The following is a 25,748-nucleotide window of genomic DNA, read 5'->3' as shown; positions in this document are numbered from 1 at the left end:
GGATGTGACCCTTGATGAGAGGGTACATTACAATGGTAGTGTCTCTTCAATAGAATGTCTCTTATGAAGGGTTGTGTCTCATAGGAAGTGTCCTATCGAAAGGGCATACCTTTCCACAAGTGTCCATTCATCAAACCATCCATAAGTCTAAGGTATAGAGAGAAATACGTCACAGATCGTGACACATCAGATTTCCTTTTTAACTTATAGACCCACCGGCCACCAATAGCATGCTTGCCGGGAGGGAGATCTCTTAATTCCCATATGTCATTTTTGGCAATAGATTGTAGCTCAACTCTCATTGCATCCATCCACTCTTTGCTGTTAAAAGCATCTTTATGGCACAAAGGCTCTTCATTGCAAGCTGTAGCAAGGAGTGCAAACTCAAGAAAGTGACCATGCATCTGTCTATTCCCTGATCTTGTCCGGGCAGCAAGAGGTTGATCTTATTTGCTGTCCCTCAATGTGTCAAGAAGCCATCTGGGAACTTGCCTTTGTTATCTATTGACATCTCTTTCTTCAATCACTGCATCATGAATAGTGGGATCATTTTGTGCTAGAAGAGGAACCTGCAAATCAGCATGGGGTGCTGGCTGATCATTGCTTGTTGGAGGGCCTACAGGAGGCTCATGTTGCTGGTCAAAGTCCCCCTCTGAGGGAAGCAGAGGTAACCAAGAGTCAAAGGCATCAAACATGTCAACTTTTGGCTTAGCTTTGCAGTCCACAAGAGGAGAAGCCGAATGTTCAGCAAAAATTACATCTCTACTGACAATAATCTTCCCAGTATTTGGTTGGTATAACCGATACCCTCTGCTCTCCTGGCTGTAACTAATAAATATGCATTTGATTGCCTTATCATCAAGCTTATGTCTGAGCTGAGATGGTACATGAACATATGCAAGAGACCCAAAAACTCTCATGTGTGAAAGTGAAGGCTTCCTGCCTTTCCATGCTTCATAAGGTGTAACAGTCCTCAACCACCTCTGAAAGCATGAGAACACTTCAGATTTGGCTTTTAAAGCATATACCCAGCAATATCTTATGAAGTCATCAATTAGAGTCATGAAATATTTGTACCCTCTGGAAACTGTGTGAGTTTGAGGTACATCATTTGCCATGCCCTGTGAATGTAACTTGGCAAGAGCTCTATAATTGAGATGACCCATTCTCTCATGCCAAAGATGAGTTTCAGCAAGCTGTGAATCTGAAATAGCAAATGCTTCAAGAGAAAGTGCAACTGAGTGATGATCAAGGTGATAAAGCCCCTTTTGCAAAGTGCCACTGAGAACTATGGCATTGTCATCACGAAGATCATATACTAAGCATCTATATCCATCAAATATCACTCTGAAACCTGAAGTGGCAATTGCTGAAATTGAAATCAAGTTGACTTCAATTCCAAGCACAAAAAGAACATTTGTCAAAGTGACAGGATGGCTTGAAATGGATGTGAGCTGCACATCTCCAATTCCTTTTACAGCATAGGAAGCATTATTAGCACATGTGATAGTCCCCCCTTGAGGTGGATTAGCTGAGGAATGAAACAACTTTGTGCAAGATGTGACGTGCTTGAAAGCACCACTATCAAAATACCAAGACTGAGCATCATTAGCAGTAAAGAATGCATCAACTTTGGAGGGATCAAAGGAGCAATGGACAGTCCATGCCCAATCATCATGGAGAGCATGTGCATGTGAGGCATCTGTTGGCTCTGGGATTCAATTGCATGTGAGGCATTGACTGTCAATCCTGCTTTCTTTTTCTCCAAAGCAATGCGCTTCCTGCATTCTGAAATTTCATGCCCTGGCTTGCGACGATAGTTGCATCTTTTCTTCTTTGACTTATCTGCTGTATTTTGAGATGCATTGGAGGAATTGCCACCGTTCGGTGCATATTTAGGCTTGCCCATAGGCTTGGAAGCCTTGCCTTTTCCTGTCTGCTGTGAAGCAAATTGCATGACTAGGAATAGTAGCTTGCCTATTAGCACGACTTTGCTCTTCCTGTAAAAGCAAAGTGACTAACTGATCAAAGGAGCTGTTCTGGATTACCCATGGCCACTAGTCGAAGGGTTGTAGCAAACCCTTGATATGTATCTAGCAGCCCATTCAATGTGGTACCGACAAGCTGAGAATTTGGCACCACCTCATCAGTATTGGCAAGTTGTTCCATGAGGTCCTTGACCTTTGTCAAGTATGCATCCATAGAGTCACCTTCATTCATGCTAACTTCCTGCAATTGCCTTCTTAAATATGCAACACGTGTTTCATTGTGAATCTGATAAAGAGAAACCAATTTGTCCCAAGCATCCTTTTCTGTCCTGCATGACCGGATGTGTGGAATAGTGATTCTCTTGCATGATAAAGCAATACAGGATTGTGCATTTGCATCTCTTGCATCCCATCTTGTTTGTTCCTGAGTTGGAGGAGCAACAACATGGGTGCTAGAGGATAAAGCATCAAGAGGAGTACACTCTGCAGAGGGACCAACAGTAGGGGCAGCCACTGTAGCATTGGCTGGCCTCAGATCAACCCCAGAAACAATGTTCCAAAAATGCCTTGCAACAAGAATATGTTTCATGAGATAAGACCACATCGGATAGTTGGTGCCATCCAACTTATCATCTTCACGAAGAATGCCAAATAAATCATGATTGTTGCCAACCATTGCAAATGGGACAAGTCAAAAAGCACTGACAAAGTGACTCAAAAGATAGCCTCAAGGCTTGCAATTGCAAAAAATAGGACTTGCTCTCCAAATCTGAAAAACCCCCTAAATAAGCTGTAATTTGCAAATTTGATCAAATGGCCTACAATTTCTTACCAAATTCACTGCAAATCTGAAAGTATTGTGCAATCTGCCTGCAATGCCTGCAATAGACCCAAAAGCCCCAATTTGTAGAGCAAAACTGAGCCAAAAATGGAGCAAATTCTGGAAAGCCCCAAATTGTCTGCAAATCTGCAATCTACCTGCAAAATTGTAGCCCGAATGCAAAAGCCCCAAATGTCACAAAAAAATTGCAGATCTGCTACAATGTCTGCTCGGGACATTAAGGAATGGTACGGCCGGTACGGAACTGTACGGACGCCGAAGTACGAAAATGTACGAAAATCAAAAACTGCACGAAAATCGAACATGTACGAATATCCGAGTCTGTATAATTGTACGGACATGTTCTGACACATTGTACGGACAGCTGTACCGAATCGTACGGGCAAGGAAAATTTTTTTGACGGTTGACGCGTTGTACGGAAATCCATACGATGTATGGACTATATGGGGGATTGTATGGACAGCAGGTCGCAGGGTCGCGTCGGAGCTGTGCGGGACGTCCGGGAGCTGAGCTTGACGATGGAGTTGAAGTGTGGGAGCTGGAGCTGGAAGTAGGAAGCTAGGAGTAGGGAGCAGGTCCGGGAAGGAAGTGCTCTGATACCACTATAGGCTCACGGAAGCAAAAGGATACATAAGAGTGGAGCAAGAAGTGGAACCCGTCGCATCAACTAGTAGAATAAAAATGAAAGTACAAAGTACTATAAAAGAGAACCCTAGGACCTAGTGTCCTATGTAGAATCCCGTAGGATAGAATAGATGCATCTTGCAAGAGGTGTGAGCACAATGAAAGAAAGATGGTAGTTCTCTATTATAATTGTGAGAGAAAGGTCTCTCTCTTATAGAAAGAGGGAGAAGGTAATACCTTCCCTACATAAGTGGCAATCAGTCCCTACATCAGTGGGAATCAATCCCTACATTAGTGGGATTGCCTTTGTCTTACATCATCACTTAAGTCACACACTAGACACATCATAGCACTTGATGTGCCTTTACAACACACACAAACACACATGTGACTCCCCTAGATGCACACATTCAAAGAAAGCAATCTTAAGTGACAATTTTGAGATGTGAGAGCTAGCACAAAAAATAATGTCAAGCTTCTGCCAAGCTTCAGAAGGAGGCTCTAAATCAGAAATGTGATGAATATAGTCATCTCCTAAAAGCCAAGAGCAATGATGCTATAGGCTTTCTCCTCTCTAGCAGGATCTCTTGCCGGGCGTGTCGGAGCTGAGGATTCTCCAGCATTAGAGGCTGTTGAAGAAGAAGTTGAAGCAATTTTGACAAGCCCCCAGAGGTTTTCCCTCATCAATGCAAACTTAACCTTCATCTGCCATGTGTGAAAGCCTTTACCATTGAACTTATCCATATTCATGAAGGTAGCCATGAGAGGGTCTAACCCAAAATGGGCAGTGTCTACTCTCTTACAAGGCTAGAAAGAGTTAAAAAACTTCAAGGTACAAGCATTTAGTGTAGCAAAGACTTGTAACCGAATTCCATACTTCAAATCATAATGGAAATGATGCTTTCACTTGCATGGTTCATAGAGGTGGCTAAATGAAAGTATTCCAAGCAAATCCAGGTATAGCAACTTAAAGGAATGCTGTAGCCACAGTTGTACTGATGCTATTCAACATTTTAAAACATCAGAAATGCTAAAGTAGCATCTAATGTAGTATCAAACTCACAACATTGTCAAAACTGTCCAAAACAGAGACCAGAACTTGGAGGGTGCAATTCTCACAGCTCATAGCTCTATTCAAGGGGATTTTTATGCAGGAAGAAGGGCCTTATACCAGAGAAGGGCTACCAGCAAGGAGGGGTGAAATGTTGCACCAGGTCGCCCTGTAGATACCTGAGAAAACCGACTGGTTTTTCGTTTGTTGCGCCTCCATCTCTTGACGAAATGAGCTCAGATTTCAACAGCAGTTTCCCTTCAGTGTCATGCAGCTCGGACTCAGAGGAATTTGCAAAAGGATAAGCACAGAGGCGGCATTGCGCAAGAGTTCGTCAGGGAGTGTGAGTGTTGGCGTTGCGCGTACAGTTGAAATTTCTTTGATTGCTTGCAGCTGGAAGTTCGCCCATACGTGAGGAGTTTGCAGCTCAAAGGGTTTGGGCAATGGTCGCTTGAATGCAGAGAACAGAGCTCTCAAAGATTTGGGGAAGAAGGAGGAAAATGGAGGAGATAAAGAAGTTTTGAGAAACTAGTAGTTTTATGCTAGAGATAGCATCTAATGCTAGACTAGGCTAGATCTAGAACCTGGAGCTCTGATACCAAGTGTAGAATCCTGTAGGATAGAATAGATGCATCTTGCAAGAGGTGTAAGAGCACAATGAAAGAAAGATGGTAGTTCTCTATTATGATTGTGAGAGAGAGGTCTCTCTCTTGTAGAAAGGGGGAGAAGGTAATACCTTTCCTACATAAGTGGCAATCAGCCCCTTAATCAGTGGGAATCAATCCCTACATCAGTGGGATTGCCTTTGTCTTACATCATCACTTAGGTCACACACTAGACACATCATAGCACTTGATGTGCATTTACAACACACACAAACACACATGTGACTCCCCTAGATGCACACATTTACCATAGAGCAAGCCCTTGATCATACTTATCCCAACATCCTAGTGGTACCACTAGTACTAGGTGTCATAAGACACTAAAAGTACTAGGTGACCTAAGTGCCAATAACTAAAGCTACATGGCACATACTAGGGCCCAGAGGGCATCAATACAACCGGGAGAAGATGGCCTACAAGTCGGTTGAAAGGTGAATTGGTGAAGAGTTTTGATGAACGGTTCAAATCCGTGTGGAGTAAGTGTGAGGCAGCAGTTGCAAGGGTAGTAGTTGCAGAGGCAGGAGGAAGCCATGCACATCCTGAGGGTGAGCGAGTAAGCCTACCAATACTTGTGCCTACTAATGCGTTGGAACATCTAAAATTAAGTAGGTTCCTCGTAGGCGTGGCAGGTAGCATTGGCTAAGGACAAGAAAAAGATGGAGGCCGAACTAGTAGTACCCATGGTTTTGGCACCAATTCGGGCAAGGGCTCCTCCTTGGTGAATAATGTAGTCAGCATGCCAATGTCTGATAGTAGTCAAATAGAGAAAAATATGGAAAAGATGATGGTAGAGCTCAATGAGCTCAAGTTGCATTTGGTGCAAGCTCCACCAGTTAATATGCCTAGGATGGAGCCAAGAGCTCCATGTGATCGTAATAATATCATTTGCTTTGAATGCCATGAGAAGGCGCATGTGAAATATGATTGCCCACGATTAGTGGGAAAGAGGGAAAATGAAAAGCTTGTCTCCTTGTTGGACGCAGAGCAAGAGACTGGTGAGAACAAAATTCAGGAGGAGGAGGTGTTTGCAGGTAAGGTGGACATGAGGATGAGATGATTGATGGCACTGATGAAGCATGCGGGGTAAAAGTGTATGAAGGAGAAGGAAGAAGAGGAAGCCGTCCAAGATGAAGATTGGTCTGGCAGATTTCCCATTGGGCTAGGTAGTGCGAGATTATGTTTAATTACAGATCAGCGGGAGGTGGGGCAAATATCACTATTCCTCAGTTACTTGTCGTTAGCCCTGCCGTAAGACAGCAATTTGTGAAGGCAGCCAGCTCGCATAATTCGAGGAAAAAGAGGGAGACAACAAATAGTAAGGATGTAAGCATAGATCTGAGTGACCAGACTCCTATAGTGTCAGCATCAATAAATGGAATGCCTATAAAGAATGTATGTATTGATGATGGGGCTGCTATCAATGCCATCAGTTGAACATACTATGTGTGAAGTGGGTTTGAAGACCAAGGCTCCCTCTTTGTATAAAATAAAGGTGATAAACAACTCCTGGGCTAAAGCTTCCAGTGCTATTACGGCTATTATGTGATGTTGCAGCCTTATGTACTTTTCACATACTTCCAACAAAACCGGGTAAGAATGCATATCCTATTATATTGGGAAGGCCATGGCTGCGTTAAGTTGGGCCAGTGCAAAAGTGGGCTACCGCGGAGTTAATCTCGCGTGATGACACTAAGAAGGAGAAGTACAGGTTGAGGGATGGAAATAAAGAGTTCACATGCCACCACGATGATTTCCTCTTCCTCAAAAATTCCCTCGATTGCTGTTGGATTGATTGCCTTGGTCGTACTGCTTCTTGCGGCAATCTCTTTCATAGTGTCCAAACTTATGACAGTAATTGCACTGAATGTTTGACACGTTGGTGGATGCATTTCCTCGTCCTTGGAATCTTCCTCGATTGGAATGATTTCCTCTTTGTTGATGTTGATGTTGCTGAGGATGATGTTGATGCTGATTCTGACTTTGATGCAGACTTTGTTGTTGATGATTACCACTGCGCTAGAATGATCTGCCTCTGTCTTTGCTTCTATCTAAAGCTATGAATGCTTGATCATTGGAATGACCTTTGCGTGCATGAATGGCTTGCGTCTTGAGTTCTTCACCAAGCAAAACTAATTGGAGCTCTTCCAGTGTCAGAATTTGCCGTTGAATGGCAATACTTTGGACTAGATTCTCGTATCCCTCTCCTAGTCCATTCAGGATGACTTGAATCATTTCTGCTAGATTCATGGTCTCTCTTGCTGCTGCAAGTTAATTGTTGTAATCCTTTATCTTGAGTACGTAAGCATGACTGGTTTCACTGCTGTTGCAGAAACTTTGGTTTATATGGTTTCTCAGTGTGAGAATTATGGATGTGTTATTGGACTCATAAAGAGCTGGGAACATATCCCATGCTTCTTTTGATGTCTTGACTGTGTTGACCTGTCCTAGCATGACATCTTGCACATTCTGCTTGATCAGATGATATGCATACTCGTCTTTCTTGTCCCATTCTGCCTGTGCTCGGGCAATGGCAGGATGTGCTACAGGTGCGGACATTGTTGGTGTAGCTGTAGATCCCGCTGTAGATCCTGTTGCTGGTGTTGCGACAACAGGGGGAGTAGAGCTACTGCTGGTTGGATCGTCCAATGGTCTAGGTGTAGATCCGTCAACATACTCCCAATTGTCATGAAGTACAAGAATTGTCTTCATTCGGTATTTCCATGTGCTGTAATTGGAATTGTCTAGCTTAGCAGATGCCTCCAAATTGAGGTTACTAGTCGTAGACATGGTACAAGAAATGTACTTAAAGTGTCTGTGAAATCACTGTCTGAATCAACTGCAAAAATTGACTGTATCAAGTGAAATCTGAATTGTCGGTGAAGATACAACTGCAATATATATAATTCAATCTTTTACAAGGCTCGTGGAGCTCAGTTGACGCTGCTTCTGCTGGTCCACTTGCTCGCTGGAGCTGTCCTATTGCTGGCTTTCTCCTGTAGATGGTCGTTCCATGAGGTTGGTCCGAGCTCGCTTGGTCGATTCGGCTGCTGGTATGCAGCCCGTGAGGCGTGGTTATTTGCTGTAGGGATGTTGGCTGGTCGGGTCGATGAAGGTTGCAGTTGGCGGGTGTGGCTGAGCCTTTGAGCCAGTCGATTGCTGAGCCTTGTGATGCTGTGTGACAAAGGTCGTGTGGCGCTGTAGATAGTTGGGTTTTGTTGCTCGAAGCTTCTTGTAGCTCATTGAGGATGGAGCTGGCTGCCTTTGTCGCAGCAGTTGTTGGCTGGCTAGGCAAGCTTTCTCCTTAGAAGGAAACTGATCTCTCTCTCTCAAAGCATAGGCTCCTAGTTCTATCTCTCTCTCATATTGCAATAAACCAGAACTCAAACTCTCTCTCACAAAAAAGATCAAATTGGAGAAGAATTCCCTTTCAGATCCCAACTCAAATCCCTCACAAGATTTGAAATGAATGGAATAGAATAGAATCTCTCACAACTCTCATACAAAGGAAATTCTCACCTCCTCACAAAGAACTCCTCATGAAGTGAACGGAAACCTTCACAAAGATGGAATGAGATTAACGGAAATCTTTCAAGGAAAATGGATTTTCTTGGAATGAACGGAAATTTGCTCTCACAGAAGAGAACACTTGATCTCTCGATCTTCACACTTTCTCATACGGATCACAATGCCTCAGCAGAAGGCAAGGGAGCGCTCTGATACCATGACAAAATATGAAGAGGGGAGAGGAGAAGAGTGGAGATGAGGAGAGAGGGCACAGCTAGAGAGCACACCACAAATGTGACTAACTGTACACTAGATTTAGTTGAAAATGTAGAATATATACAAACCCTTTTAGGGTTAGCGTGAGGGTTAGGGCATCTAACCCTTTCCTTATAGCACTCTATTGGGTTAGTGCTATGCACATATGATCACATGATATTGAGATGGTCTCTCAACAGTGTCATCATCACTGATCCAAAAGCCATTGGACTTGTCCAATTAATGTGAGCACCTGCTGCCATGCAAAATAAGTCCAAGGCTGTCTTGAAAGAGGTGAGAGTCTAAGGGGAGGCTTCCAAGAAAATAGGAGTGTCATGTGCTAGCTCACAATGGACGAGGTCCTCCTCATGTTTGAGTGGTAGTCTCAGCGCAAGAATGTCAGCTCTAGACCTCATCGCCTCAATCACAAATAGGAAAAGAAAAGGGGCAAGAGGGCATCCCTGACGGACTGATCGGGAGATCTGAAATCTCTCTCCCACCCTCCTATAAGTACTTGGCTGTGGGATGATCTGTACAAGGCTGAAACCCCTCTGATCCATGCATTTGAAAATCCAAAATGATGAAGGGTGCCCTCCAAGACGTCCCAATCTACCTTGTCATATGCTTTTTCAAAATCCAGGAGTAGAATGGCTATCTTTTGTCCACTCTGCATGGCCCACTCTGAAGCTTCCCAAAAAGAAAATATATTATAAAAAATGCATCTACCATGAACAAATCCCGTTTGTGTATCATGTATAAGATTTGGAAGTATGGGATGCAAACTCAAGCTGATTGCTTTTGCCAGGATTTTATAGCAAGTGCCCAATAAAATGATAGGTCTCCACTATGACACTAAATTTCTGCACCCTCTGTAAGAAATCCTAGATTTACTATATTTAGAAATGTGCTAAGGAACAGAAAGGAGACTGAGATGGTAGAGAACAAGGAATAATTATATTGCTTGAATGTCTGTAGGGTAGATGTTGTTGTCATCCATACAATTGGGCCTCTCTTATATAGAGAGTGAAGAGTCACACATGAAAAGGTGTGTACTCCAAAGGGTATGTGCATGAAGAGGTATGTACCCCTTGTGAAGGGTGTGACCCTTGATGAGAGGGTACATTACAATAGGAATGTCTCTTCATTAGAATGTCTCTTGTGAAGGGTTGTGCCTCATTAAGAAGTGTCCCATCGAAAGGGCATACCCTTCCACAAGTGTCCATTCATCAAAACATCCATAAGTCTAGAAATAGAGAAAGGAATACGTCACAGATCGTGACATCCCCTCCCACTCAAAAGAAGACCCTGGTGGAGATAATGAATTGATGTAGAAAATATCATGGTAGATTCTGAAAATACTGCTGTAAAAGGTCAGGGTACTGTTGTAAGTCTTCATCAGTATGCCAAGTAGCGTCGGAGTCGTCCAGATCTCGCCAAAGAACAAGGAACTCCGTGATAAGTCGATGTCGAGTCTCTCGCTGTCGATGGTCCAAAATACGCTCAGGAATAAGGAGAACATAATCGTCTTCGATTTTTGGGACATAATCACCTGCAGGAGGAACTGCTTCATCGCCTGGAATGTACGTCTTTAGCCAAGAAATATGAAATGTTGGATTTTACCCCATGATGGTGGTAATTCCAATTTGTAACTTAAAGGTGAATCTTTCTTGACGATCCGGAAAGGTCCATAGTATCTGGGTCGCAACTTAGGAAACACAGACTTAACCGTCTTATAGCGATGTGGGGCTACAAATAATAGCACCATGTCACCAGTGTTAAATTCCAGGTGATGTCTATGTTTGTTGGCAGACCGTTGATACCGCTCTTGCGCTTTTCGCATATGATCCCTGACTTGCAGTAGAATGTCTTGCATTTCTTGAACCTGTTAATCAGCTAGGGCCACTCGATGTTGAAGTACAAAATTTGTTGGTACAATCAGAGTGTGTCCATAAGCTGCTTGAAATGGAGTCATGCTGATGGCACTATGGAAAGAGTTATTATAAGCAAACTCAAGGAGTGGTAGATACTCTTCCCAAGCTGCTAGGCGTGACTGAACATAATGTCGAAGCATTTCTTCCAGAACTTGGTTGACTCTTTCAGTTTGGCCATCTGATTCTGGGTGGTAGGCTGAACTGAACAGTAGAGTAGTACCGAAAGATTCGAACAGTGAAATCCAAAAGTGACTGGTAAACTTAGGATCTCTGTCGGAAACGATATTCTTGGGCAATCCATGGTGTCGGAAGATGTGTTGTATGAAAAGTTTGGCTATGTTCGGAGCCTGTGCACTACTTTTGCAAGCAACAAAGTGTGCCATTTTGGACAATCGATCAACAATTACCATAATCTGAGTGTTACCTCTGGAGGATCGTGGTAGTGTTGTAATGAAATCCATGGAAATACTTTCCCACCTTTCTGTTGGAACTGGAAGAGGCTGAAGAAGTTCTGTTGGAAGTCGTCGACTTGCTTTCATTTGCTGACAAGATAAGCAAGATGTAACCATTTTGATGACATCGCTTTTCATCTGAGGCCAGTAGTATGTTGCACTGAGTAACCGATAAGTATTATTGATGCCTGGATGGGCAGCATAAGGAACTACATGATGCTCTTTTAACAAAAGACGTCGAACATCCTTGTCATGTGGTACACAGACGCGATCTTGATAATACAGAAGGTCGTAAGAATAGGATGAGAAAATCTTCTGTTCGGAAGTCGAAGGTTGATCTTTTGAACGAACCTGTACTGCTGTGCCGAAGTCTTTATCATTGAAATACTTTCCTTTGAATGAATTCGGAACATCCACAGATAATGTAGAGATTACCATGGCTGATGCTAGAGGTAACCTGCTGAGAGCATCTGCAACTACATTGCGTAGTCCTGGTATGTACTCAATGGTCATGTGAAAGTTGGCCAGAAACTCAACCCAGCGTGCTTGTCGAGCGTTCATGACTGGCTGAGTAAAAATATACTTTAAAGAGTGATGGTGTGTCTTGACCACAGAGTCGGCACCCATGAGATAATGTTTCCAAGAGCGATAAGCATGTACAACAGCAAGAAACTCCTTATCATATACCGGATATCGGGTTTGGATATCAAAATGTTTATGGCTATCAAAAGCAATAACTCTGCCTTCTTGCATCAAGACTGCTCCTGTAGCGATGTCGGAAGCGTCGGTCATGACCTCAAACGGAAGGTTTGGGTCAGCAATAGCCATAACTGGTGTGGTAGTGAGTGCTTGCTTGAGTTGTTGGAAACTATACTCTGTTTCGAGAAGCCACTGAAAAATTGCTGTGCTTTTCAATAATTCGGACATAGGAGCTGCGATTTCGGAAAACTGATAGACCTTTGTATGGTAGAAGTTTGCCAATCCGAGAAAAGAGCGGACATCATGAACATTCTTAGGAGTAGGCCAGTTTCGGATTACCTCGACCTTCTTGGGATCCACAGAGATGCCTTGAGCGGAAATAACATGTCCCAAATATTCGAGTTGGGTCTTGAAGAACTCACTCTTCTCAATGTTGATGTAGAGAGAATTTGCACGGAGAACTTCAAAAACTTGGTGAAGATGTTGTTTGTGCTCATGTAGGGATCTGCTGAAAACGAGGATGTCATCGAGGTAAACGATGACGAACTTATCGAGGAAAGGCCTGAAGATGTCGTTCATTAATGTCATGAATGTGGCCGGGGCATTGTTTAACCCAAAAGGCATGACCAAACATTCATAGTGTCCATACTTTGGTGGAAAAGCTGTCTTGTACTCATCGCCTTCTCGTATGCGAATTTGATGATAACCTGAACGAAGATCAATCTTGGAGAATTGTGTTGCATGTAGAAGTTGATCGAAGAGGTCATCAATGCGAGGCAATGGATACTTGTTTTTGATAGTGAGCTTGTTGAGGGCTCGGTAGTCGATGCAGAGGCACATTGACTTATTCTTTTTTTCCACAAGTAGTACAGGAGATCCGAAAGGGCTGCGACTGGGCCGAATGTGACCTTTGTCAAGTAGTTCGGTGACCTGTCTTTGGATTTCTTCATTTTGAGTGTAAGAAACCCGATAAGGAGGTTTCGACGGTGGATTACTGCCGGGAATAAGTTCAATTGGGTGATCCACTGGTCGTCGAGGTGGTAACTGCTTTGGCAATTCTTGTGGAAAAATATCCAGGTAAGGCTGGAAAAAAGGTTGGTTGAGGTATTCAGGAGGATCCTTAGTTGGTGTCTCCTCTACTGCCGTAACCAACAGAAGTGAAGTCTTTACTTGGCGTTTATGAATTCACTTCTTTACTTGTAGGGCAGAGGCAACTGGGGTTGAAGGAGAGTCCCTAGAACCAGTTAGCTCAATAAGTTTTCCCTGGTGGACAAACTGTATAGTATGGCTGCGAAAACTGATTGATGGATCATAGTCGTAGAGCCACTGTTATCCAAGTATGACATCGTACCGAGAAAGAGGCATGATGTCGAAGTTCAACTTGTCCGTATAATGTTGGATGCGAAAAGACAAGTTTTTGATCCTGGTGTTGCACAAGAAAGTTGTTCCATTCGCGAGTTCAATCTGATAGTCCATGAGACTAGGACTGGTGGTCAACCGAAGTTTATCGACCATAGAACTTGCTAGGAAGTTATGAGAACAGCCACTGTCGATGAGGATGGTGACCGTTGTTCCACGAATCGATCCTTGAACACAAAGTACTTGAGTGGCCAGGGAAGGTTCGGGATTGCTGGCAAGGCTCAGGTGGATGGTATTCGCCATTCGAATAGCTTTGCCTTTTTTATCTTGTGCTGAGGTAGCATCTTCTTTTTGGGAAGTGCTAGGTTCCATATTGGAATTTTGCTTTGGTCGCTTGGGACAATCGAACCATCTATGGTCGCCTGTACAGATGGTACAAAGTCCTTTTGTGCTGGAGTTGTTCTTCTTGTCAGTGGCCGCACCTTTATGTTGGGGATGTCGGTAATGACTTTGTGAAGAAGAAGAAGCGCGATCCTTGGGGGAGTGCTTCAATTGGAATCCAGCAAATGATTTCTGAGGCTTCTGGGGATCTTGAGACTGTCGCTGACCTTGATTACCGAAAACCTGGTGTTATCTTGAGGGCGAGCACCTTTGGCCATAGGAGAGTTCCGTGTGCGATTAGCACTCTGCTTCCCTGTGTTTAGGAAATCTGTAATGCGCTCTGCGTAAGCAATAGCGCCATCTGTGGTGGTGATGTTTGCTTTAAGAACATCAATGCGTAACGAGGGATTCAGGCCTGAGATGAAAGCATGAAGGCGATCATCCTCAGTTAAACCATCAATCTCCAGCACCAATGTGGTGAACTGAGAGATATAGGAAGACAGGGAACCCGTTTGCTCCAACTGTCGGAGTTTTGAACGTGCTTGGAAGTCTGCATTGGCAGGTACAAACTGCTTACAGAGCACGTGTTCAAAACGTTCCCATGTTAACACACTTTTTCCGTCCTTTAAGCGTCTTTGCCACCATAGAAATGCTGTATCCTTCAGGAGGGAGGTTGCCAAGGCGATCTTTTTGCCTTCAGTGAGGTCAACAGTGTCAAAATACATGCGCATTTTAGCGAGCCATTGGTCAACTGTTCGGTGATTGCGTTGACCAGTGTAGGCTTCCGGAAGTTTGACGTCAAGTCTTTTAGTTTTGGAAGCTTGAAGTAATCGGTAGAGGGCACGTAGTTCAGTGTTTTCTACCTCTGGTGGGAAAGAGTCCGCATCGTCGTCTTGTTGGTCACGTCATCCTCTGTATGGGCGGTACTTCGAGAATCTTGAAGTTGTTGAACTTTCTGAACCAAGTCGGAGATGCTGTCCTGAAGTTGAGATATTTGAAGTTGCAATAGTGATTCGCCTTGTACGTTGACTTCAGGGGTCTTTTTGGGACTTGATTCTTTAATCTATGGAGAGGCTTCACGCGAGCGGTGCGACATGTCGGAGATTCCTGTGAGAAAAGCGCGAACTTGCACTCTAGTTTGTACCATTCCTGGAAGAGGGTTCAGGCTGCTCCTTGAGGTTGCTCATGTTGGAGGGGGCAGGCGAGGCAGGATGGAACCACCCGTGGAAATCTGGTAAGGGAGGTCCTGTCTGAGGTAACACTGGTGATGCTGAAAGTGGTGTTACTGCTCGTGATAGGACAGGGGTAGGTAGCAGAGTCCACGGATCTGAAAAAGGGGAAGGAGCTGCTGTCGGAAGTGGAGGATATCCAGGAGAGGGAGTGCCTTCAGAGTGTAAATACTGACTTGGAGAAGGTACAACCTGTAGAGGAGGATATCTGGGAGCTGAAGGAGGTGGAGAGTACCCTGGGATGCCGAAGGTGAAGGGTATTTTCTCTCCAAAGATGAACAGCAAACTCCTGAGGAATATCGTGTTCCGGATATCTTCGTGTCTTGTGGAACACAACCTGTACTGTGCTGAGGAAATAATGTAACTGAGGTGCCTCACGCAGAAGGTAGAGGATGTGGTCCAAGTCACTAGGAGGGCACGTGACACAGAAGACCCAAGATGCAAAGGCTCCAAAATGGGCTGGCTGTGCAATTTGAACACGATATTGTGTGGTAGCTGATGCCTGAGGTGTCCTTGAAATGCCGGGTGAATTACCAGGGGTTTCCATGCTTTAATGTGGATTCTTTCATTTGCTGTAATTTGTTAAAGAGAATCCTTAAAAGCAGAGTGGAAAGACTCCACCTGGCAATAATTTAATCTGCCAAGTTATTGCGTAGAAGAAGGCTGCAAGTCGGTGTCCGGAGATCCATGGTGCAATGGTTTGCGAGGAGCGCTCGATACTTGTCTAGTCCGGGCTGTCAACAGGCTGTCTTCATCGCGCGAGGAGCTGCAACTGGTGCTGATTTGGCAGGACAAAAAATGGCGAAACAAGGGGCTGCAAGCTGGACTGCGCAGGAAAAGGCAGGAGCGAAGGAACCTGGCGGGTCAAGGACTGCGCAGGAGGGGGGGGGGCTGGCGAGGCCAAGGAGTTGTGTGCAGGGCTGGTCATACAGAATGGCGCAGGCTGTGGCAGGTTGCAGGTATTGCGCAGGTTTGTACGGCAGGGGCAAGGCTGCAGGGCGTGCGCAGGCTGTGTACGGTCAGAAGCAACGGCTGGCTGCAGGGAAGAAAATCTGTACGGCAGGCTTGCGCAGATGGTACGGCTGGCTTGCGCAGGCTGTACGGCAGGCTGATGGCTGGCCGTACGGGCTGACGCAGGTGGTACGGAAATCCGTACGGGCTGACGCAGGTGCTGCGCAGGCTGCCAGAAATTCCGTACGTAGCAGTTTTTCGTTGGAGAAGGGGCGACTTTTCGTTGGGCTGCCTAATGGGTTAGTTGCCCCAAAAATTAAATGGGGGGTTTAGTTAACCCTAGGTAGCTAGGGTAATCCTAGGGGTAGGGGATGGGTTTATTTTTTTCCCTTTTTACCCCTCTAGGTACCCTTTTTGTAGGTACTTGGGGCCTAAAAGGTGTGCCTATTCGAAGGGGTGTGACCCTTGGAATAGGTGCACCTGTTCATGAAGGGATGTGTCCCTATTGTTAAAAGGGGTGTGACCCTGCATGAATAGGTATGTCCTTTTATCCACGATGGGGTATGTCCCATGAGTGAGGAGTCGAGACTCGTCACCAAAAGGTGTGTCCCATGGTGGAAAAGGTGCGTCCCTTGGTTTTGGGACAGCCCAAGCACCTGAAAAGACACGATTTTTGTCGTGTCCATTCACATCAACTTGTGATGTGAGGGAGATGGAGAGGCCAGGATGACTTTAGGCCGGGTAGGCGTTTAAAAATTTTACACTCATCCTCTTCATCTCTTCCATGCACAAAGTGCACGGATGTCCTTCTAGTGGAAAAGAAAGTATCAGATCGGCGCTAGAAGGTGGGGGGCATTTCCTATATGCAGGAGCGAATTTTGCTCTGATACCACTGTAAGAAATCCTAGATTTACTATATTTAGAAATGTGCTAAGGAACAGAAAGGAGACTGAGATGGCAGAGAACAAGGAATAATTATATTGCTTGAATGTCTGTAGGGTAGATGTTGTTGTCATCCATACAATTGGGCCTCTCTTATATAGAGAGTGAAGAGTCACACATGAAAAGGTGTGTACTCCAAAGGGTATGTGCATGAAGAGGTGTGTACCCCTTGTGAAGGGTGTGACCCTTGATGAGAGGGTACATTACAATAGGAATGTCTCTTCATTAGAATGTCTCTTGTGAAGGGTTGTGCCTCATTAAGAAGTGTCTCGTCGAAAGGGCATACCCTTCCACAAGTGTCCATTCATCAAAACATCCATAAGTCTAGAAATAGAGAAAGGAATACGTCACAGATCGTGACACCCTCCTTTTGGGATTAGATGTATGAGACCCTCTGTAAGTGAGTCAGGCATCTCACCGGAGTCCCAAACACCCTGCAGGGCTGAGGTAATATGATCCCCAATCATATCCCAAAAGGTCAAGAAGAAAGGTGGGAGTCCGTATGAACTTCTTGCTGCAGCAAGGCGCTCCTGAATCCAAGCATCGTGTGGCCTCTTCTGCTCTTCCCTCTACAAGGCTGCTAATTGCTGGGGAACACCAATCTCTCGTCTAAGAATCTCAGGTCTCCTTGTACTCGCAACCAGATGGTAAAAGCCACTAATATCAAAGAGTGCATCTGTCATATGTGACAGGGTAGGCACTCCATCCTGCAAGTGAGAGACCCAAACCTGCAAAGCTGCCTCTGTGAGGTCCTCTGCATAAAGGGCATCAGGAATCCTAATACTACCAGATTGACCTCTCAAGTACAGCTCAGAAATCATCAGCACCACCGGAAGGTGATCCAAAGTGGAAACTCCAAGGGCAATGCAAATTGATCCTCCTCTATTGAAGGTCTAATCATCAACATAAAAACGGTCAATCCGTGCATGGATAGGCATCTGCGGCCTCCTGTTTAACCAAGAAAACAGGAGTGACTGTGAGTGTGACTGTGTGAAAGGCATCATTAAACCAAGCATTTTTGCCACTGAAACTGAAGAGGAATGCATTCCAAGCTGCCCTCTCCAAGGAGTGGATACCACCCTCTTTGCCTCCTTTTTTATCTGAGGGCAACTCCACCATATTGAAGTCTCCTCCAATGACCTACAAATTTGCAATGGGGCCCCAAGAGAGCAACGCCTTCCAGAACAAGACAAAATCCCTTCTATTATTGGGGGCGTAGAGGTTGAGGAATCCAACATTACGTATCCCAATCAAAAGAAGAATCCACTGGGCTCTAGAGGGGAAAAGAACTCCGTGTCTGACAACCAATGCATATACCTCCCATGGTGCCCAAAGCAGGCGACCAAAAAGTGTGGCCTGAAAGAATTTCCCTGACTTTGTGCAATCTCTATCATCTACCTTGTGCTCCTGAATGAATAAGGGATCAATGGAGCCACCAGTAACACCACCAAGTCCCTATTATCTACCTTGTGCTCCTGAATGAATAAGGGATCAATGGAGCCACCAGCAACACCTGGATCAGTTGTCTGCGTCGGTAATAAGGGACGCCACCAAGTCCCTGTATGACACGACTCCGCAGGATCTGACCCTATCACTGACCTAGAATCTCGTCCTCAATTTAACCAGAATCATAGCGCAGGCACCTCGATCCTCTCGACCACCCCCGAGCACGTGGGCTATAACTCGACTCATCCATAGGCCCATATCTAATCGAGATGTCCCATGCCACCTGAGCCCATCGAGAGGACTCTCGATACACCAGCTATGATCCGCCATGTAGATGGCCAAAGTCTCGGCCTGGGTCCAAGTCCCATCCATCAGCTGAGGAGCGCTCAACTGATCTACACAATAGCACTGGCCCTCCCTCTATATAGAAGGAAACCCGCTATAGATAGCACAATGCTAAGAATAGCTCCCTCCATATAAAGCGAGCACTATATATGAATCAATCTCTATATATAGCAATCTTGGCTAAAAATAGCCATCTGGCCCTATGCTATCCCGTAACCCACGTTCACCTGCTATCCAACCCTAGGTACACCATGCACATGACATATCCCCCTTCCTCTAAGAGCTCACTCATGAGTTCACCACAAAGCCCGAAAACTCTCTGTGAAGAGGAGTCAATGCCAATAACTATACTTTGACTATCGGTTTGAGTGTGCTATACTTTCCATGAGATTCAAATCAAAGAGAATCTAAGGCCAAAGTCCGAATCTTTGATAACCAACCCAAGGAAAGTAAATCTCTCAATCTAAACAAGGTTACGCATCAAGGGTAAACAGAGCAAGGGTGGGAGTCTTATAAAGGTGAGAATCCCAAAAGCCTAATGCTTTGAATCAAAAAACACATGGGCTTTTAGGAAAAGCTCATTCACACTTTTCCAAAAGCATGCTATCAAAAACAGCGTTGCTTTTCTATTCTTGGCCGAATCAAAAGATAAAATAAAATCGTGAAGCGTTGTGCGATGATCTCAAAAGCCACGGTCCCCTAAACGCCAAGCTCACATCACCCATCTCCTAAGCAGTAATCCACGCAACACACGCATGTCCATGCTGTTGCGCTAATACCTCGAAGAAGAAAGGCGCTCCTAGCGCATCAAATAGAGATGATCAAAACAGGGTACCGTGCAGTTATTGTTGGAAAGTGTAACTTTTCATACCCAATCCTTGCGTTTAGCCCAAACAAGGGATCAAAGCTATGCTGTGGTAGATCATCAGAAAAACATCGCAGCCCACAACAATCAGCAGCGAATTTCTCCCTCGTCCTAAGCCCAGGATAATGGCACCCGGCTTCTCCAATCCTATACGGCCTAATCCTCCCCTTTTATCAGCCCCATCGCAAGAGCTTACCTAGTGCTCATGCAATCGCATCATTTATCAACCTCATCGAATCTTCTACGTTGGGTACCTTCCTCAAACAACTAGTTGATCAACGATTTCAAATTCTCATACAATAATCCAACATCAAATTTCTTTTTTAAAGGCGAACCACAGAGGAATCCCAACTAGTCAAAGAAATCCAACGATTTCACTAGTTACCAATGCAATTGCCAACCCCATATGTTTGTCTTGAACAGAAGAGAATATGGAAAATCCTACGCAGATACGAGAATCGTACTTGGAAATCTCCTGCGCTACTTCACCTCTCTACCTGTCATGAAAGGGTGGCTCTGATACCAAATGACACGATTCCGCAGGATCTGACCGTATCACTGACCTAGAATCTCGTCCTCAATCCAACCAGAATTATAGCGCAGGCACCTCGATCCTTTCGACCACCCCCAAGCACGGGGGCTACAGCTCGACTCATCCATAGGCCCGTATCTAACCCAGGTGTCCCATACCACCTGAGCCCGTCCAGAGGACCCTCGATACACCACCTCTGATCCGCCCCATCCATTAGTTGAGGAGCGCTCAACTGATCTACACAATAGCACTGGCCCTCCCTCCATATAGAAGGAAACCCGCTATAGATAGCACAATGCTAAGAATAGATCCCTCCATATAAAGCGAGCACTATATATGAATCAATCCCTATATATAGCAATCTAGTGCCTGGCCAAGAGGAGGGGCTACCGCTGAGCCAAGGGGAGAGGCTGCAGCCATTGCTACAACTGGAGCGCTAGCGTCCTGAACCAAGTGAGCAACTAGAATGGGAATATCCAAAGCTCCAGAGGGTATGACATTCTGGACGGCGTCCTCCTGATCTGAAGAGTGTGAACCGGAACCCATCCAGGGACAGCAGGTGGAGGTATCAAGGGAGCACTCTATCGAGAGGAAGAGCACTTTGACGTGAAGGAGCTGTACCAACACCCTGTCGAGGTTGAGGAGGTGGTGCTTGAACTGCACCAACACCCTGTCGAGGTCGAGGAGGGGGTGGTGGAACCATATCGTCCCCCTGTCGAGTTCTAGGGGTAGTTGTTGTGCCAGAAGGCTTTTTGGGCCTCTTCTTCTTTTTTGGGCATTCCATGGCCAAATGCCCAACGGTCCTACAAATCATGCACTAGTCCTGTTTGCCTGCGGTCCACTCTCTGTCGAAAGAAAGAACCATTTGGATGCTGAAGCATGACATGGTCATCAAATAAATTAGGGTCTAGTGAAAGGACCCTAACTTTAGGAACCCTGTTAGAACTGATCGCCTGTGTAGCTGTAGTGGGCAAACCAGGGGAGGGGGGGATCTCAGTGACAACACCAAAGTACTCCCCAATCAACGGGAGTAATCGATGGTAAACCTGTGGGAGACTGGGAAATTGGACGAAAAAAGAGAACCCCTGCTTGGCCTCCTCCACAGGGTCAAAGCCCAGCATGAAAGGGTCAAAGAAAATCTTTCTATGTCCCAATTGCAGGTACCCAGCTTTGAGAATGGCACTCACAGCCTACGGTGAATCAAAAACACTCTGGAAGTAGCCTCATTCTGGTGAGGTTTGAGGGGAGTGCCGCAAGCGTCCAATCTCTGGCTTGTGATCTCAAAGGATGAGACCCATAGATGCGTGTGATCAAAGTGGTAGAACTTTCAAGTTCTACATCCTTCTTGAGCTGCTACAACTCATCTTCTGAGAATGTAACTGTTTTCGTAGCCGGTGGAAGCAGGATAAGATTGGCCGATTGGAAATCCATCGCCAATCGAGGTGGGAAGGCCAATTTAAGCATGGAATAAAAGCTCCGTCCGGTGACCCTGCTACAAGGAAAGGAGGGGGTTGGAAGGAAAGGAGACGGGGTAGAGAGAGGGGGCAGGGAGAGGCTGAGGGGAGGAGGGGAAGGAGCTGAGAGAGAGCATGCTAAGGAGGGAAGGAGGCGGGGAGAGGTTGAGAGGGGGTGGGAAGCGAGTAGGGGTAGAGAGAAGGCAGGGGAGGGAGGTGGAAGAGCAGAGGGGGGACGGGGAGGGGAACAGAGGGGGGGGGAAAAGGAGGCGGGGAGGGAGCTGAAAGGGAGCAGAGAGGGGAGGAGGGGGGTGGAGACGTGAGGAGGGGGGCGGAGAGGTGAGGAGGGGGCAGGTAGCGGGCAAGGGGGCTGAGATGGGGCGGAGAGTGGAGGAGGGGGCATGCAATAGGGGAGTTTTGGTCGGTTTGACTCCTCCGAGAGTCCAAATTTAGTGATTCAAAAGTCGCCTGCTCCGAACACTGGTTGTGATGCCAAAAACACTAAATTCCGTACCAAAACATAAGAAAGCCATGTGGTCGCCTGCTCCGAACACTGGTGGTGATGCCAAAAACACTAAATTCCGTACCAAAACATAAGAAAGCCATGTGGTTCCTTGGACGTAGCATTAATGATACACTGAAAAACGCTCGAGCGGAAACTTCAAAATGTCAGTTTATATCTTTTTCGCAGTTTGTTGTAGCTTTTATGACACACTAAAGAACAAGAGCAAACACTTCAAAATGTTAGTGTTAGGCGTCTCTAGAGAGTGTCTAATTTTTTGAAAAAAAGATGCATTTCCAACGTAACATTGGCCTCTCTCTCATTGGAGGCTCTCTATTTTTTATCAAACCTAAAAGGCCCCAAATTGAGCTTCGTAGTTTTCTAATGAGGCGCCTCAATGCTATATTGAAAGGGGGGTAATCTGTCCCTATGGAGCTCCAGACTCTCAAACCATCTGCAAATATGTGCGTTCCAACACCTCTGAATGCCTTGAACTGCTAAAGTGACGAAGATAAGGCCAGCCATGGTAACCTACATTGGCTTGAGGTATAAGAGCCATAATCTTGGACTCCGTAGAGGTACGTGATAACCTAGAATGCTGCATCAAGCTTTAGTAGAGATGCCTCAAACTGATCCTGTTGGCGGCTTACTGAGGACCATCCGTGACAGCAAGAGAACCTAGAGCCTTTCCACTCGAGCCCAATGTCCCTCTAAAAGTTAGGGCCCCCAAGAAGGACTAGCATAGGAGTCAAAGAGAAGAGACTTGGTTCAGTGATCCTAAAAATGACAATGAAACATTGGCACTCAAGTTAACAAATGCGGCATATCCCTTGCTCAGTTGAGCCTAGATTGCTAGGTGCATTGTGAAATTGGGTAAGAGAAAAGAACCCCCAAGTATGTATAGGGTGCAATGACCACTTGTAATCCACCCAGCGTGAACTGCACTTCATGCATGGCTGCTCAGGATATGTTGAAATCATGACCTTGGTATAACCTACAAGTTGTATGTTTTGTAGAAAGGTATAAAGTGCATCCTAGTATTGCTAGAAGCGCTTTGCTGAAGAGGATAGTAAGACCATATCATCATCATATAGGAGGATCTGAATCAAGGAGCCGAGGAGAGAACAACTTGCCCCCCTAGTGTTCCATTTAAAGTCTCAAGCTTGTCTATGTAGAGGCCAAATAGGGTTGGTGATAATGGACAATCGTGTTTGACCCCAATGGTTGTCATGATCTCCTCTATCCACCTTATACCCATCCAAACCCTGTCTGAGACCCTCTCGTAGAGTGCCATGATTGCCCAAATGATCTCCTGACCATACCCCAAATCCTGCAAGTGTTGATCGGGCGAGCTCTTGGCACTTTGTTGAAAGCTTTACCAAGCAACAGTAACCCTCTATCTCTATGCTCTGGCCTCCTCAGCGATGCCTCTGAGTGTGAGTAGTGATCTAGAGTCGCGTGATCCGCTCAGAAGTCTAGTTGTAAGTCCTTAGAGTTCTGTAAGCCGGCTACCCTCTACGTCGAGGATTGATGTATAGATCTTGGACATGACATGCCTGATCATATTGTTCTTGTATTTTTTTGTGCTCACGAGATCCCTACCTTGTAAATGGGAGTGATGGTGTTAGGGGTCCAAGTGTGAGGGAGACTGTGTAGACCGCTTCGCTAAAAAGCTTTGCTAAGATCAATGCTATAGTATTTTTCCATATGCAATGAAAATTCCCTCTGATCTTTTGCTGAGCCATCATGAAGCTTCAAAGCTGCATGTTTGACACCATCAGTTGCAAAAAGTGTGCAAGAAGTAGGACGGGGTAAGTGTGAGGTTAGGTGATGGCTAGTGGTGAATGTCATAGAACATGTGTGCGTAAGAGTTCCAGTGTGGTGTCCATGAGAGGAGATGGATCATGGGGCTCATCCCTAGAGAAATTTCTGCCATCGGAGTTGTTACTAAACAAAATGTTATTAACTCCTCTTCATTTTGGGGAACATAGGCCTGCTTCTTCTGGGAAAGTTGTTCCTAAACATAATGTTATTATCTCCTCTTCATACTGGCAAACAGATACCTGGTTCTTCAGGCAGACCAGACGACGATACTTGCATATCATTTTTGCGTCACTTGGTTGCTGATGCTTAGTCTCGAATTTGACTTGACAGCGTAGAACCTTACACTCATCACCGTACCAACTCTTGCAGGGTACCGAGCTAAGAGAGGGCAGGCAAGTAGAGCAGGTGGTGTGTGTGAAATTATGCATTCTTGGACATGGGCAAGGTACATGATTTTGTCATTTATAATAGTCTGGACCGATGGCCCTCCTCGGGTGGTTTCAATTGTTTACCACACAAGGAGGGGGGGCACTCCAGCATAGTTGAACACCTCATGAAATCCCCTACCTTCACCTTGCATATCACTGACCTCTCTCTTGCCACCAACTTTGGAACAAATTACACCTCTCTCTTTTTCATTATATCCCTCGCCTGCCTTAGGATGGACACCGACCACACACACTGTATATCACAATATACACTTTGACCATAGCCTTTCACCTGAGTGCTCTGCATGCCTTTCCACTCCACTCACCTATATTGCTGCGATACTGCTGCTAGAGGATCATTGATCACTCACTCTTTCAAGGGCTGGAGCTGTCACAAATCTGGAGCAGACACTTTGGAAGCTGAAGCAGTTCCGAGGAAATCTTGAGCAGGTGTTTCTTGGAGGCTGAAGCTGTTGCGAATGGATGGCTGGAATAGGCGGGTAGCAAGCAAGAAAGAGGCGGGGGCTGGAGCAGAAGTTTGGCGCAGGCTAAAGCAGAGCTGTGGTGCAGTCTAAAAGGCGAGGCTATGGCGAGGGTAAGGCACAGCAACACAAGCAGAGGGTACGGCGAGTGGAGCTGCTGTGGAGCAGAGCTTTCGCACGGTGCTGTTGCAGGATATGGCGAGGCGGTGGCGCACCTAAGGAATATAGAAAAAGATCCATTCACTTGAAATTCTATTAGCTCTAGCTCAGAGACCTCTGACAGTTATGTGATGTCTGTATGCTGACAAAAAAGTACTAAATGTCCTGTCGTGTGATTCCGGCTTTCAGAGGGAGACAGCTTTTTTAGTAGAGCCTCATATTTCAAATTAAATTCTGGTTGGTTAATGGAAAATGAGGTTTTTATAACGTTTGCGAAATTTGCAGGTAGGTTTTTTGAGTGAACGTCGTCGAATGAATGTTGCAGTCACTAGAGCTCGTAGGCAATGCTGTATTATATGTGATACAGAAACAGTCAGCAGTAATTCTTTCCTTAAGCGTCTTGTAGAATATTGTGAGGAGCATGGTGAATATCTGAGTGCATCAGAATATATAGCTTAGATTGCTGATCTTTTGAGTGTTCAGTAAGGCCTGTAAAGAATTCTAAATCACCCCATTGGACTCTGGGATATTCACAATATATAACAGAATGAATTTACTAATGATTCATACATATTTGTCCATCTTCATATGGTACAGAATTATACTTTGTAGTTGCTATTCTTTGTGATTGCCTTCTTTTGCGTTATCATCATTGAATTCTCCACATTCTATGGAGGAAAGAAAAACTCAGGTGTATAATTTTGTCAGGCTTGATTTATGTGTGAAGATGCTTAATTGTCCTCTGCAAGTTCCTTTAATTGTGATGGTTTTATTCTTTAGACAGACGTTAAGGAGGGATAAATGCTAGTGTATTAGACTCATCATTGAATCTTGTTCT

At 45.3% G+C, this 25,748-nt stretch overlaps 1 protein-coding gene across 1 annotated transcript in view; it reads left to right on the top strand.

The window, feature by feature from the left end:
* Positions 1-25,518, top strand: part of LOC147879789 (DNA-binding protein) — a 129,482-nt gene extending 103,964 nt beyond the window's left edge. Inside the window, exon 15 of the mRNA XM_087371543.1 lies at positions 25,196-25,518. Coding sequence (XP_087227669.1) covers positions 25,196-25,369 — 174 coding nt within the window. The 3' untranslated portion in view covers positions 25,370-25,518. The remainder of the gene's footprint in view (positions 1-25,195) is intronic.
* Positions 25,519-25,748: the final 230 nt, after the last annotated feature.

The sequence above is a fragment of the Dipteris shenzhenensis genome, chromosome 33 (genome assembly GCF_047967505.1).
Source record: "Dipteris shenzhenensis isolate YYH24624 ecotype China chromosome 33, Dip_SZ_1.0, whole genome shotgun sequence".
NCBI classification, from domain to species: domain Eukaryota; kingdom Viridiplantae; phylum Streptophyta; class Polypodiopsida; order Gleicheniales; family Dipteridaceae; genus Dipteris; species Dipteris shenzhenensis.
The sequence above is the reverse complement of the archived record's forward strand: the minus strand, read 5'-3'. Positions and strand labels throughout refer to the sequence as shown.